At 36.0% G+C, this 15,773-nt stretch overlaps 1 protein-coding gene across 2 annotated transcripts in view; it reads right to left on the reverse strand.

Annotated features, from left to right (window-relative positions):
* The window catches only part of LOC138701964 (anoctamin-5-like), a 73,353-nt gene that overhangs the window by 20,471 nt on the left and 37,109 nt on the right, over nucleotides 1–15,773 (reverse strand). For both annotated transcript variants that reach the window (XM_069829369.1, XM_069829368.1), the window contains 6 exons: nucleotides 14,187–14,419; nucleotides 11,885–12,049; nucleotides 10,084–10,287; nucleotides 4,774–4,871; nucleotides 2,223–2,371; nucleotides 370–575 (listed from right to left, as the gene is read on the reverse strand). In XM_069829369.1, coding sequence (XP_069685470.1) covers nucleotides 370–575; nucleotides 2,223–2,371; nucleotides 4,774–4,871; nucleotides 10,084–10,287; nucleotides 11,885–12,049; nucleotides 14,187–14,419 — 1,055 coding nt within the window. The remainder of the gene's footprint in view (nucleotides 1–369; nucleotides 576–2,222; nucleotides 2,372–4,773; nucleotides 4,872–10,083; nucleotides 10,288–11,884; nucleotides 12,050–14,186; nucleotides 14,420–15,773) is intronic.

Consider the following 15,773-nt stretch of genomic DNA (forward strand, 5'->3'; position numbering starts at 1 on the left):
ATATTAGATGCTAGTAATGAACAAATAGAAGGAAAAAGGCAACACACAATGATTAGCTCTTTAAATATTTTAACACCATAAAAACAATTACTGTTAATCAGCTCATGTCAAAACCTCCTCTTAAACTGTACAAGGTGTCTGATTTAAGCCGTTCATTTTTTTTTAGGCAGCTCAAATATCAGTCCCGATATCTGGGAGGTATTTAATGGTTTCACAGGTGGAATCAGGGGTGGGGAGTTTGATGTTCACGATCATCCAGATAGGAATACAATACTGGTGTTCGTACGAAAGTTAGAAACAAGTTGGCATCTTGGGAGTAAAAACAGCAAGCATCGTTCAACTACAAATAAGACAGTTTCCATTACTTACATTAGTGATAACGGATAGTTTTCCAATAGAATCAAGAATGCGGTTCCAGACACCAATGTCACGTACTCTTTGGGTAACAGGTCTTCGATAATAAGTTAGCAGCTTCTTAGCATCCAGTCGCATTTCCAAAATATTGTTCAGTAAAGCGAAGAAAGGTGCAAGTGGAAAAGCAGCGACGAATATTGTGACAAATCCATACTGTAACACTAAACAAACATTACATGTTGAGGGCATATCAACTAATTTTATATTATTGAAATATTTTAATGAAACCTATTTACGTTCGAAAACAATCACTTGAGAATTACAATGGGCATGAAGAAGAATCAAAGGAAGTTCCTTATTATGTAGACAAGGATAGGAAAAATGCTTCTATATTTAAATGGCTTTAATGTAAACGTGCAGCTTTGTTGATACACCCTATGGCATGATGCCCTTGATGTGTATGAATTTAATGCACTCTTCATGATTTTAGATTTTACTCATTACAGTATTTAAGACATTTCCATGTTACTTGTCATGTATGACGATGTAACAAATATGTATACATTCGGTGCCAGTATCAGCAAATATGAATCTACAAGATATTACAATTAAATTATGGTTTATTTAACGACGCTTGCAACTGCAGAGGTTATATCAGGTTCGCTGGTGTGCCGGAATTTTTCCCACAGGAATTCTTTTACATGCCAGTAAATCTACTGACATGAGCCTGACACATTTAAACACACTTAAATGCCATCGACCCAGGCTGGTGCAACCTCGAGCACAGAAGGCCAGCGGTATACCGACTATGCTACCGAGGCCAACAATTTCATTGATGAAACAACAGAGTCAGAAGGGCGGTACACAGCTCATTTAATAATCACCAAAATGAGCAAAAATGAATCAAATAAACCACATCTCCTGTGTTCGAAAAACAAGAAAATTCCTCTACCCATTCCTCATATATGTGTGGCCTGTACCATCTTAAATTTCGACACTGTAACGTACAACACTTCTATTTAAAAATATTTAGCCACACAAGAAAAATGCATTTCTAATTCTGGTGAATGACTGATAAGTTTTCTGAAAATTTGGATATAAAAAAATATAATAATCCGTGGAGCTATAGCCCGTGAAGGGCCTAGAGACCGACCAGCCAGCTGCTGGCTTCACGCCCACATGCCGAAGCAGGGGTGGACAATCATCCAACCAGAATGTAGGTATCGTGTGGTTAGCACGATGATCCCCCTAGCTGTTATAGCTGGCATTCACAACCGGATTTCTTCGCTACCTATTGTAGCTCCCCAAGTCCATCACGATGCTGGGTGGGCACCGGTCCCATTTTCATGAGAAAATTTCTTTCACTATGAGGATTCGAACCAGCATGCATTCCATAACGCGAGTCCTAGGCAGGATGCCTTAGACCACGACGCCACGGTGCGGGACGAAAATTGGAATATTGACTGTAATTATTACTTAAATTTGGGATTCCCCGAGACTTCCATAATTCTCAACAAACCCAGTCATCTAACTCGACTTTCCTTTTATCACACACTTGTACTTATGTTTCTAAAGTGAGAGGGTGTCTAAAAAATCCCTGTTTGGGTCACATTCTGACAATATTTAAAAAATGTAAATCTAAAAAAAATTAAATAAATTAGTATACCTACAAAGCAATCAACGGGGGGAGGGGGGAGGGGACCTACGCAAAGAAAGGCAGGAAAATTAATAACTTCTTCAGAATCCTTAATGTTCAATGATTCGCATATATCATTGCATAGACTTTTCAAATCTTTCATTTACATAAAATAGGATCTTGTCTTAACATCCTATGTGAGGTCAAAAATTTAAAAAGTATTACAACTTACCCATTTCCAAATATTCTGGAAACAATCCTTGTGGCCCCCACTCCACAAGTTTGAAGTCTTTGACCCACTGGTAATAGCTGCGACTAGATTTCTGATCTTTAGATATTCCAGTCTTCACTTTCAGTGTGTTCAACCATTTATAGAACAATCTAGACAGAACATAATATTTTCAGACTACCTTAAAATTTAATGTGTGTAGAGAAATATGATCATAACAACAACCAACATGTTCAGGGTGTCTACCAAAAATATTGAACAAAATTTCGTTGCTTTTTAGTCACCACAACTTAATAATTAACTACTCATAAGCACGATGAAAAAAACATTAATCACATTTCAGTCATGTTACAATCTGTCGTCAGACTTGTTTCTTCAGTTCTCTGATTTTCATTTCAATGAACGTGCAGCCAACTTCTCTTCCAGCCTTTTGGACTACCATTAACCAGAACTGATCTTGCGAGGAAAATATACTTTGTCTAGTGTGTACCTGTACTTCGAATGGTTTGAAAATTTTATTCATTGCGTCTGTAACTTTAAGAATCAATGTCACCTATATATATACAGACATTACCACCAACCAACTCCAGATATTCCTCTGGTTACATACCGGTAATCTGTGAAATTTTCGCTATATGGAATAGAGTTGGCATGTTGAACTTTGTTATTGGTCAAAGAGTCTTTCTTTAGGAGAAATGTATCATGCTTGTAACTCTTTTTGTCATGTTTAGCATTATTATCATTTCATGTGAATGTATGTCCTATCAGAATGTTGATAATAATGATTAATGGAGGAATTCGTAAATCTGACAGGAGAAAAGGGAACATTATACAAAAATCTTCCCCATACACCATCTTTGTATACAATAAATTCTACAGGGACTTACCCGACTTTGAACCTGGGTCTTCACTGTGAAAAGCCAATCCTACAGCCATACTTACTTACTGGCTTTTAAGGAACCCAGAGGTTCATTGCCGCCCTCACATAAGCTCGCCATTGGTCCCTATCCTGAGCAAGATTAATCCAGTCTCTACCATCATATCTCACCTCCCTCAAATCCATTTTAATATTATCTTCCCACCTACGTCTCGGCCTCCCCAAAGGTCTTTTTCCCTCCGGCCTCCCAACTAACACTCTATAAGCATTTCTGGATTCGCCCATACGTGCTACATGCCCTGCCCATCTCAAACGTCTGGATTTTATGTTTCTAATTATGTCAGGTGAAGTATACAATGCGTGCAGCTCTGTGTTGTGTAACTGTCTCCATTCTCCTGTAACTTCATCCCTCTTAGCCCCAAATATTTTCCTAAGAACCTTATTCTCAAACACCCTTAATCTCTGTTCCTCTCTCAAAGTGAGAGTCCAAGTTTCACAACCATACAGAACAACCGGTAATATAAATGTTTTATAAATTCTAACTTTCAGATTTTTTGACAGCAGACTGGATGACAAAAGCTTCTCAATCGAATAATAATACGCATTTCCCATATTTATTCTGTGTTTAATTTCCTCCCGAGTATCATTTATATTTGTTACTATTGCTCCAAGATATTTGAATTTTTCCACCTCTTCGAAGGATAAATCTCCAATTTTTATATTTCCATTTCGTACAATATTCTCGTCACGAGACATAATCATATACTTTGTCTTTTCGGGATTTACTTCCAACCCTATCACTTTACTTGCTTCAACTAGAATTTCCGCGTTTTCCCTAATCGTTTGTGGATTTTCTCTTAACATATTCACGTCATCCGCATAGACAAGAAGCTGATGTAACCTGTTCAATTCCAAACCCTCTGTGTTTTCCTGAACTTTCCTAATGACATATTCTAGAGCGAAGTTAAAAAGTAAAGGTGATAGTGCATCTCCCTGCTTTAGCCATGTTACAGCCATGTGGCTACAAAATTGCAGTTTGAGAAACTAAAAGATTGTTTTGTAGAAGTAAGTTCTTTTGAAATTATTTTCCCAATCTTCTGGCTCTTAAATGTTTTTGCTGACCCTTAAACTCTAGTCAATACATTTTTGGTTCTCTCTCGTCTCATCCATTGGACGTAGCCTTACCAGATCAGTTGTCTTTCCCAGCTCTCCACTATATCAAGCATTTATACCTATCATCTTTCTGCAACATTATCGCTGTTCATTCGAGTCTTTTAAATTCGTTACCCTTCATTACTTTCGTTACCAACTACTTAAATTAGTTTCTTTTTGGTTACTTTCGTTACTGGTAGACACTTTGATGTTTTACCTTAGAAAACTGACAGAAATTAAGAGAATTGATAACGTCTACAAACAAAATAACTGAAACAGAACAAAGCTACTAAAACTTTACAAAACATTGGCAGTTTCGACATTGTTTTATGGACGTGAAAATGGGTTCTGACTGCTCCAGCTCCCAACACTACACGCAAACAAGTATATAGAAAAAAGGTCGGGGTTGTACTTGCAAACTTTAAATCTAATAACAGGCATGGTAGTAATTCAAGGACGATCCGAGTGAAATATGAAGCAGCAAGTGTGGCGTTAACTCATAGTTATGCATAGTAATATACTCACGGAAACATCATCTCCAGGATGGTATTCATTATCTGCTTTCCCACCATGATAATAGCAAGCTGGATACACAGTTCCATCAGACAGCCCCCTGGTCCGCACTGTACAGATCACAAACAATATCATGTGAAGAAAGCTACTATACAAGAATCACTTTAAAAGTAATACACAAGATACAGAGCTTGTATTATGTGTACTGACTGCTGACATAGTGTTTTGCTTCTTGGCAGCTGGGCATTTTGTAGCCGGCCACACTCATACAGTAGCGTGTAAATTAATCTGAACACGACATATTTTTACATTTTCTGTCATTGTTGGCCTCACAGCTGCTCATACCGCTTTAATTGACATCTGTAGTACGTGTAATTCCATTGTTGAAGGTCTGTCGTTATTATTTTTTTTTTATAATATGTGACATTTTGCCTGTCGTTTTGTACTTATAAGCATTTCAGTTGTGTTGAAGACTTAATACTGCAATCCTGTCGTCTTCACAAATGGATACAACTCCACGAAAACGGCCTAAAATTATAACATTAGTAGAGCATTCTTCTAGGACACAGAGGTAAATTGCTGCAGAATGTCACATAGGTTTGGCTACTGTTAATTCGATCATGAAACGATACAGGGAGACTGGATCCATCACACCCCAGAAAAAAGGAAACTGTGGCCGGAAAAGGAAGACTTCACCTGCAGATGATCGTTTAATTGTCAGGAAAAGTAAGTTAAATCCTAGACTAACTGCTGTCGACTTAACCCGCGAGTTAACGGCTACCACTGGGGCGAATATTCACGTCACAATAGTGCGGTGTAGGCTTTTGGAAGCTGGACGAAGGGCTCGTAAGCCTACTAAGAAGCAACTGCTAACCCCTGTTATGTGCAAAAAAACGCTAAATGTGGGCAAAATTACATCAACACTGGACAGTGAATGACTGGAAGAATGTACTTTTTTCTGATGAGTCTCATTTCGAGGTCCACGGCCACCGTGTTTCTTACGTACGGAAAGGATCCGAAAAAGTAACAGCAGCTCATCTCCAACAAGCACCCAAATACCCCCCTAAAGTAATGTTTTGGGGTTGTTTTACACATGAAGGGCCTGGAGCATTAATACCTATCAAGGGAATGATGAATTCTGACAAATATATTCACTTATTGGAAACCAGAATCGTACCCCAGCTGCAAAAATCATTTCCGGATGGCAGAGGTGTGTTCCAACAAGACCTGGCACCATACCACACGTCTCGAAAAACTACAGAATTCTTCAACAAGAAGAATATTCAGATACTCCCCTGGCCAGGCAACTCACCCAACATCAACCCCATTGAGAACTTGTGGTCAATTTGCAAAAGAAGAATGCAAAAAATGGATTGTTCTACAAAGGAGATGATGATTTCTGCCCTCATTGGTGTATGGTTTCGCGATGAAGAAATGAAGAATATTTGTGGGAAATTAGTGGAATCCATGCCAAATCGTCTCAGAGCTGTTATTAGGAACAAGGGAGGCCACTGAGGTATGTCTTAGATCCTTTTTTTTATCCCGTTTGAGTGTTTTTGCATAAGTAATTACGTTGTTCGGATTAATTTGCACGCTACTGTATGTTAACCTCACTACTTAAAATGTGTATAAAATCGAACCTTATAGAAGATGCTGGCTAAACAAGCATTGTATTGGGAAAACACATTCTGATTGACATGGAAAAGTTCAGCCACTGTAATGTTTCTGATTTCATTTGTTCGATATTTAACCTCACAATAATTAAAATACTCAATTTAAGATGAATGAAGAGCAGACTAAGTGTATTATATCCGTAAAAAATCGAACTGATTATTCGTCTTGCACTAACAGCACACCAAACTCCAACTTTCCTAGCATAAAGAGGAATTTCTTGTAAACAATGTGAATTTTCAGAACATCAATAGCAAGTATTTTGATTGTTTACATGATCAGTCAGTTGGAACCACAGCTTGTCTGAAAAGAACACGAGCTGTGGGTCGATTAAACTTTCAGTCACCAATGAAAAAACACACTCTTTGTCTTCTTTTCATTGTTCTAAAATTAAGCATTTTAATTATTGTGAGGTTAAATATCATATATACTCATAAAAAAAATAAAATCAGAAACATTACAATGGCCGAACTTAATCATGTCAATCAGAATGTGTTTTCCCGATACAACGCCTGTTTAGCCAAGGGAGGACGTCATTTCCAGCATCTTCTATAAGGTACGATTTTATACATGTTTTAAGTATCAAGGTTAACGTACGAGTATGGCCAGCTGCAACATGTCCAGCCACTGAGAAGCAAAACACTGCGCCAACAGTCAATATATATATAACAGAAGGCCTGTAGTACTATTATCATGTATCCAATGCAATAATCACGAGTCTTCAATCAGTTTTAAACTCGTATTTAAGGCAGATACCGGTACTAACAAGTCATCTGTTTCTTGCCATATCATTCTGCATCAAGAAGCAGTTGATGTTAGAAATTGTACAGTATGTGAAAAGATCCTGCTCTGATGAGAAGTTTCCTGGAAAGAGTGAAGAGTCATCATAACAGATGGAATACTGGGAAACTATTGTTAAAGCCATAGTGTTACATCATAATTTGCTGTAATGATTATACTCTTCAAAGAAGCTTTCTCGACATTGTTTATATAGTTTTTGGTCAATTGCGTCTGTAAATAAATTAATGACTTATCTTCACCCCAAAAAAATTACTAGTTGTATAGTAGATCTACTAGTCCAAATCTATTTAATATAATTTTACATGATTTACCTCATGTTCTTACATCTGAGGTAAAAATAAACATCTATGTAGATGATCTAACTACATGGGCTACTGATAAAGATAGAGATAAAATATTAAGAGTAATTCAAACAGCTGTAAATAACACTAATAATTGTGCACGCAAGTAGAACCCAGTTATTTCACACTCTAAAATTGAATATACAGTCTTCACAATAAGATATTTATTTAATGTTTTTCGCAATGTCTGCCACGATTCAATATCTTGAAGATCATAGCCAACAAGAAGTGGAAATCAGGAATCTATGATAATGTGTCTGTTTTATAACGCTTATAAAATGGTAAGATCCAAAATGACTTACAGTAGTGAAATTTAAGAAGCATCAGCAACTCATCTACACAAAATTTCTGCTCTTCAAAATGCTGATTTAAGGCTATGTCTGGAGGTCCCAAAACTGCAATTGTTTAAAAGGACAATGAAAAAAAAAATCTCTTCTGCATATTGGCGTATCCTGTGTTTTTATGTAATTTAAAAAATCAGATGTTTTCAGCTTATCTAACAGCCTATTATATGCTGATCTTCCAGATAAATAAAGTGAAAATGATTAATCCATTAAAAGATGTTATGAAGAGAAGTACACTACATCCTTCTTTAGGCTATTCTTGTAGGTGTTTAATTAATGTTCTTCTTGTTGGAAAAATATGTTAGCTTGATATAATGATCTTTCTGCTAACTACTGGATAAATTTGTATGATTTGAGGCTTTCTCGGCGTTGGTTCGCTAATATGTTTTCGCGGGATATCAGCCGAGTTAAGATTTTGGAATGCTCCAAGCTTTCGACTGCTATCTCTGCAGCCATCTTCAGGGAAGTGATGTCCGAACAGAAAGTCGAAAGGTAATATAGATGTTAGGCTGTCTCAGGTGAAACGGGATTGGTTGGCGGATCGGCCAATCTGGGGCCGGGAATTGTCATCTCTCGTAAGCTCCGCCCCTCCCGGGATTCCTGTGTGAAGTTTGGCGGGCGGTGAGCCCTGTTCCGCCGGTTGGAATCGGTCGCCGTCCTCGGTCCGTGATCTTCATGACCTTGATTGTAAGAGGGCCTAAGTTGGTCCAAGGCCGGTGTCCATGCCTGACTGAGCTGGAGTCCACTGTCTCTGTTAAAGTTGTTTTTTCTCCAGCTTGATCTCTATGGCCTCCTTGATTGTACGATCCCAGTAGTGGCATGATTTGTTAATGACCTTGGTGTGGTCAAACAGTATTTTATGCTCCTTTTCTATGCATATAGAGGCCATAGAGATCAAGCTGGAGAAAAACAACTTTAACAGAGACAGTGGACTCCAGCTCAGTCAGGCATGGACACCGGCCTTGGACCAACTTAGGCCCTCTTACAATCAAGGTCATGAAGATCACGGACCGAGGACGGCAACCGATTCCAACCGCAGAACAGGGCTTGCCGCCCGCCAAACTTCACACAGGAATCCCGGGAGGGGCGGAGCTTACGAGAGATGACAATTCCCGGCCCCGGATTGGCCGATCCGCCAACCAATCCCGTTTCACCTGAGACAGCCTAACATCTATATTACCTTTCGACTTTCTGTTCGGACATCACTTCCCTGAAGATGGCTGCAGAGATAGCAGTCGAAAGCTTGGAGCATTCCAAAATCTTAACTCGGCTGATATCCCGCGAAAACATATTAGCATACTGGATAAATTGTTAGCTTGTTCTTCTCGTTGGAAAAATACGCTAGCTTGATATAATGATCTTTCTGCTAACTACTGGATAAATTGTTAGCATACAGAAAAAGTTACAGAGGAATTTTATCTATCATTTATTAAAACATTTTCGCTTATTTTCTTGATGTCCTGTATAGAGGATGAACCATAATGTAATTAATTTCAGAAAGTTATTGTTTGAGATATTTGAAACAAAAATGTTTAATACAATTTTGCTCGTTTTTGCTTCGTTTTCGAGATAAAAATTGTTCTATATGAAACATTTCATAGCATGTTTCGCGAAAACCATTGATTTAATTCCCAATATGCTCAGTCAATTTAAGAGAGCAGTGTATTAGGATAATAAATGATTGAAAGAATTTTAGTTTTGTCCTTTAAATGTGCACAAATTATATCAGAATAAATGTTGTTGTTGTTGTCTAATGCCAGGTGTTTGACAATAAAGTCATTTGGCCTCTTGCACTCCAATATTTTTCAAAGATATTGTCATGGTCAGCCACTGAAGCACAGATTTTCAGAATAAACGTAACTTTTCGTTCTGCAAAGGAATTTTATAATATTATATTTGTTCGGATCAAATTTCTACACATTTATGCACATTTAAAGGATAAAACTAAAATTCTTTCAATAATAATTTAGCACCATAACACACTGACTGCTTTTTTTAAATTGACTGAGCATATTGGGAATTCAATCAATGGCTTTCCCAAAACACACTATGAAATGTTTCATACAAAACAATTTTTATCTCGACAAGGAAGCAAGAACGAGCAAAATTGTATTAAATTTTTTTGTTTGAAATATCTCAAAGAATAACTCCGAAATTTAACTCACCTCTTCCTGCCTATAATTGAAGAGTTTCGAGTAATTTCCAGGATAGCCGACAAACTTGCCCTTGAAGAATGCGATATAGAAAATAGATGCATAGTAGTTGACAAACTGGAGGAGGTAGATTTTCAGGGTGAGACTGTCATCAAACTCAGTCTGAGTTCTCAGAAGCTCCAGTTCAGTCAAGTATTCCGCAAGCCACGTGTATATCTGCATATCAAGGAAAAATAAAACATCTTAAGAACCTGCAGTGTGTCTTAAAAAAAAATACGTTTTTTTTTTCCACATTCTGTATACTACGTGAAGAATATTTCCAATAATTTTTCTGTATAACATTAATAAAAAATTATGAAGTTATGAGTAATATTCAATACTTTTTTACAACCTTTATACACTACTGTTTGTGAAAGAATGGCCCGAACGACTCCAAACTTGGGAGCTGTGTAGAACAGTGTACTGCCAATATTTGATTATGTTTCCAGAAAGATGGCGTACATATAGGCCCAACAGTGACGTCTCTTGTGTCACCACTAAGGTCAGTGTTACAGGGATTTCTCGGACAGTCTGTATAATAATTTTTCCACTACCGCAATAATAAAAAAAACATGTAAACAAACATTCATTTGTTTATGCTCGACCATGCCGAAATGTAGTAATTATACACCTGGTAGCAGACCTTTAATGTATGTCATTAAAGTACACCTACTCATTAAAGGTCAGGTCTCTCAGCCAATGACGACTCAGGTAACAACTGTTCAGTCAATGACAGGTCAGCTTTCTACCATTATAAAACCGCAAGTATCGATTATTCTCGGATATGCAATCGAAAGAGAATTAGCGAAAAGTCACGGAGGCTGGAAATCCAATACTGTCATAGAAGGTTATGTTCTATTACTATAATAATTAGCGTTAATTGTAAATAATATTCAAATAAATTCAATTTGTCATCTCGTTTTTCAATGTCTAATTTAATTTTAATGTTATCTCTGTAGGTTCTTATGGCCTAGCAAGGTCAACGTGAACATCTGTTCCTTGGAAAAAATCAATACTTTCGCGTCTGCGCACATCTCACAACATACGGGACATTGGCCAAGGTCAGATACAAAGAAAATTAATAATATCAAGTTAGAAATATGGTCGAGCATAAAAAGTCGTATGAAACTCGCCTATAATGGTAATTAAGAAGCTCGTATGAAAATTATGAAACTCGCTTGCGCTCATTTCATAAATATCCATACTCGCTTCTTAATTACCTTCATTATAGGCTTGTTGCATAATGTACTATTCTAACCATCAGAGTTGGGCAAGTTATTTTTCAAAAGTAACACAGTTACAGTTACTTACTAGAAAAAGTAAGAGAGTTACAATCACAATTACACAAAAAGTAACTGAGTTATAGTTACAGCTATCAATGCACAGTTACTATTAGTTACTTTTTAAAAACTTCGACTAGAAGACATTTTCTACATGTGATAATTCAAACCCTACAAGATATCAATTATTTTCCACCGTAAATACGGAAATGAAGCTGATTAAGATATCAGAATTATTTAATTAACACCATTCTTTTCAAATTTAAGAGTGGCACTCAAAGAACTGACTGGGAATCAAGCATTCAAGGCTATTTTAATCTGTCTAGAATTTTATTCTATTCTACATAAAGTGAAAATATAAAAACATTTTGTAATACCGGTACTTAAGATATTTTTATACTTTCACTTATTTATATATATTTTTTCTAATATCAGACTTCTATGGTTATACAAGAACTATTCCAGATATACATGTGAATTATTGTGTTACTTACCCAGTTGAATACCATAATACAACACAGATTGATTGATGCTGCTGTGGAAGTTGTAAACAAGAGAGCATAACTAGTGATGTAAGACTCTCCTTGTACTGCCAGAGCTGCTAAAACAGACATTCTGTACAGAACAACTCCCAGTACAGCAGCAACTGCCATTGCAACCTAAAAATGAAATGTATTTGTTACTTAAAATTTTTTAACAAGTAAAATTCGAATGTCAAAATAACTAGTGGCAGGACTCATAAAGCAAATCCTGTGAAGGGTCACGTGCCCTTGAAGCAGGCAGAGTTCAATTGAGGAGCATTTTCAAAATGTCTCGTGTCCACCCGATAACTAAAATGAGCTTTCTGTGTCCATGCATCCTTCAAATATAACTCTATATATAACTGTCACGATTTGGCTTTGGAATGCCCTCTAAACCACTAAAATCTTGCATTAAAAGTGACTACTGGAATCAAACTGACTCTTGTCCACAGCAGAATTGCGACAAAATATTAGTTCCAGCTTTGGAATCAAGAATTTAAATGTCATATTGAGAGTTCAGATAAGTTCGTGAATTATAATATCAAATAGTCTGTTTTATTTTCAGTTTATCATTTATCAAGTTATGGCAGCAGAAGTAGATTCTATTACATTAATTACAATATATTAATATGCATCACGAATATTTTCGACTTTTTTATGTAAGTCATCTTCAGGTGATGTAATTTACTAAACATGCAGATATTGGAATGTTTTTTATCTGAATGTTTTAATTTAATACTATGTTTGATGCCATTTAACCTCTTTAAAATGAGCTAGCAAGGTTAAATTTTTACTTGTATTTTATATGTGCTTTTTATCTTTATATATTTTCACCTACGTTCAATTGTACTTGTTTGTTACTAAATTGCATCACCTGAAGATGACTTACATAAAAAAGTCGAAAATATGTTGTTGTTGTTTTCTAATGCCAGGAGTTTGACAATAAAGTCATTTGACCTCTTGCACTCCAATATTTTTCAAAGATATTATCATGACCAGCCACTGAAGCACAGATTTTGAGGTGTTCCGAATCCATTTCTTGGTTTGAGTTGCACAATGGGCAGTTAGGGGACTGATATATTCCAATTCTACGCAGGTGTTTGGCCAAACAATCATGGCCTGTTGCCAATCTAAATGCAGCTACAGACGATTTTCGTGGTAAATCGGGAATTAACTGTGGATTATGATGTAGAGAGTTCCATTTTTTCCCTTGAGATTGTGTTATCAAATTTTGTTTGTTGAAGTCTAAGTATGTAGATTTAATAAATCTTTTCACAGAGTAATAAGTAGATTTAGTAACAGGTCTGTAAGTAGCAGTGTTGCCCTTCTTTGCTAAAGCATCCGCATTCTCGTTTCCCAGGATTCCACAATGGGATAGTATCCATTGGAATACAATTCTTTTATTGAGTGATATTAATTGAGAGAGCATTTTAGTTATTTCTGCTGTTTGAGATGAAGGTGTGTGTTTAGAGACTATTGATAGAATAGCTGCTTTGGAGTCTGACAATGTAACTGGATTCTTAGATTTATTGATGTGGCAGAGAAGATTCCTGAGACTTTCACTTATTGCAATGATTTCTCCATCAAAACTTGTTGTTCCATACCCAAGAGATCTATAAAGTGAGAAGAGACAGCACGTAACATCTGCACCGGCACCTTGTTCTCTGGAAAATATTCGTGATGCATATTAATATATTGTAATTAATGTAACTGAATCTACTTCTGCTGCCGTAATTTGATAAGTGATAAACTGAAAATAAAACAAAGTATTTGATATTATATTTGGAATCAAAAGTCTCACGCTTTCATTTGATTCTAAATGCACCCAACCTCTTTGGTTTCATAATGTTTCTTGCCTAGCTGATGAGAAATTTTAGACGTAAAACCATTTTTCGTGATTTTCCACAAAGTTATGAGAATGGACAAGGGTCGTTTTGAAAATAAGCTCCCCAATTGTAACACACTCCTTGCACAGAATGCCAAGATCGACAATAAAAGTATGAAAGAGGATAGATGATAGAGGATGATACCAAGTGAAAAGTGAAATATTGAACATGAAAACCAAGTAAATTTAAAAAAAAAAAAGTTTTAATCATTCCATCGGGGTTTCTCCAAAATTTGACCATCGTCATAACAATAGATAAAACATATTGAAAATGTAGGAAATATGCTGGGACCAATCAAATTTATCATTGCAACAGATTTTATCATTATATCAGTTTTCAGTGTTAATTTTGAATATAAACAAAAACAAACTAATGCAAATTAAACTTACCAACAGTATAACCACTGAAAAACTAAGAACTGTAGCAGGCAATTTCATTCTCCAGAATGGTACATGTGGCTCCATCATATTTGTGACAATGTTGACTTCCTTCTTTTTCACATTTTTAAGCCGTGCGAGATACTGAGGTCGGGGATGTTCCTCCTGAATATCGAATCCCGTCAGATCCCAACGATGAGTTATCTCAGCTGAATAACGTTTCCACAACTCTAGGAACATTGCAGCTATAAATAAAGAGTTAAAGGAATAAGAATTAGTTCCCAATTAAATTTATTTTATAAAGCAGTAATACGATGGGAAATTTAAGGCAGAAAATCAAAAGTACAAATCAGTGAACATAAAGAAAGATGAGTTTATAAGTAAGCTTAAGCATTATTATAATCAACAATTACAGAAAGCAACAGAAAATTCATATTATTAAATTATAAAATAAACATTCACCAACAACTCAAGGATATAGAAAGTATTTTTCTGAAATAAATATGTAACTGGTAAAATCAATAGCCTGAAATATGTGAGTTAGGAAGACGAAAAACTTTAGCTCATATTATTTCGTGTCAAGATTGACAACTAATTACTATGAGACATATTTACTAGATAATGCTAATAAGTATTAAAAAATCAGTTTTAAAGACAAAATATCTGTTTAGACAACTAATGGCATAAAATGTAAAGACTATAGAATTGAAAGAAAAACAAATTTAAAGAGATGTACCAGTAAATACATGTAATAAAAATAGTAAACATAATCTACCTACATTACATGAAATAACAGTCTGTGATGATAATACCGGTAATAGTAAGATAAAATTCTTAATCTACATAAAGATTAATTTTTTGGTCCTACAGAATATGTCTGTTTCGATAACAATTAACCACTTCCCTTATTATCCCGAGTTAACTCGGGTTGCTAAAATGTGTCAAAATTTATTAACCCGAGTTAACTCGTTTGAGTCCCATTGTCTACTCCATAGTGGTTTTTTACGTATGTAAGAAAATTAGTGATGTACAGTGATTCTGCAATATTAAATTACCTCTTTACGAAAATAAAAAAATATTACACTTTTTTTCACAAAACTGGTAAAATAAATAGTAAGGGAAGAGGTTAATATTAGAGGAGAAAATTTGCTCCGGCGCCGGGGATCGAACCCGGCCACCAAGTCACTCAACTGAGTGCACTCCTTGTATAATGGCAGTTGACTTAATAATATAAAAATGTCAACATACATATCGAACTTGGAGTCAGGCAACAAAGGAAAAAACACTGCAGGAGAGGGATTCGATCCAGTGCTGTGGATTGAACTTCAGCATAGCTGAATGGTTAGAGCGCTTGGTATGTAGAACCAAGGACCCGGGTTAGATCCCCGGCGCTGGAGCGAATTTTTCTCCTCTAATATTAAAATTCTTAAGTTAAAGTGCTTGAAATAACACAAGTTGCACTTCAAGATCAATTTTTGGCTAGGACAATAAGTCTGTAATTGATCAGAATTTTATTTCAATTTCTTTGGATGATATTAAGGCGCATGGAGGTCAGGAGGTCATGGAGGTAAAATTCTATTACACTTTCATGACCCTGGC

The sequence above is a fragment of the Periplaneta americana genome, chromosome 6 (assembly GCF_040183065.1).
Source record: "Periplaneta americana isolate PAMFEO1 chromosome 6, P.americana_PAMFEO1_priV1, whole genome shotgun sequence".
In the NCBI taxonomy this organism is placed as follows: Eukaryota; Metazoa; Arthropoda; class Insecta; order Blattodea; family Blattidae; genus Periplaneta; species Periplaneta americana.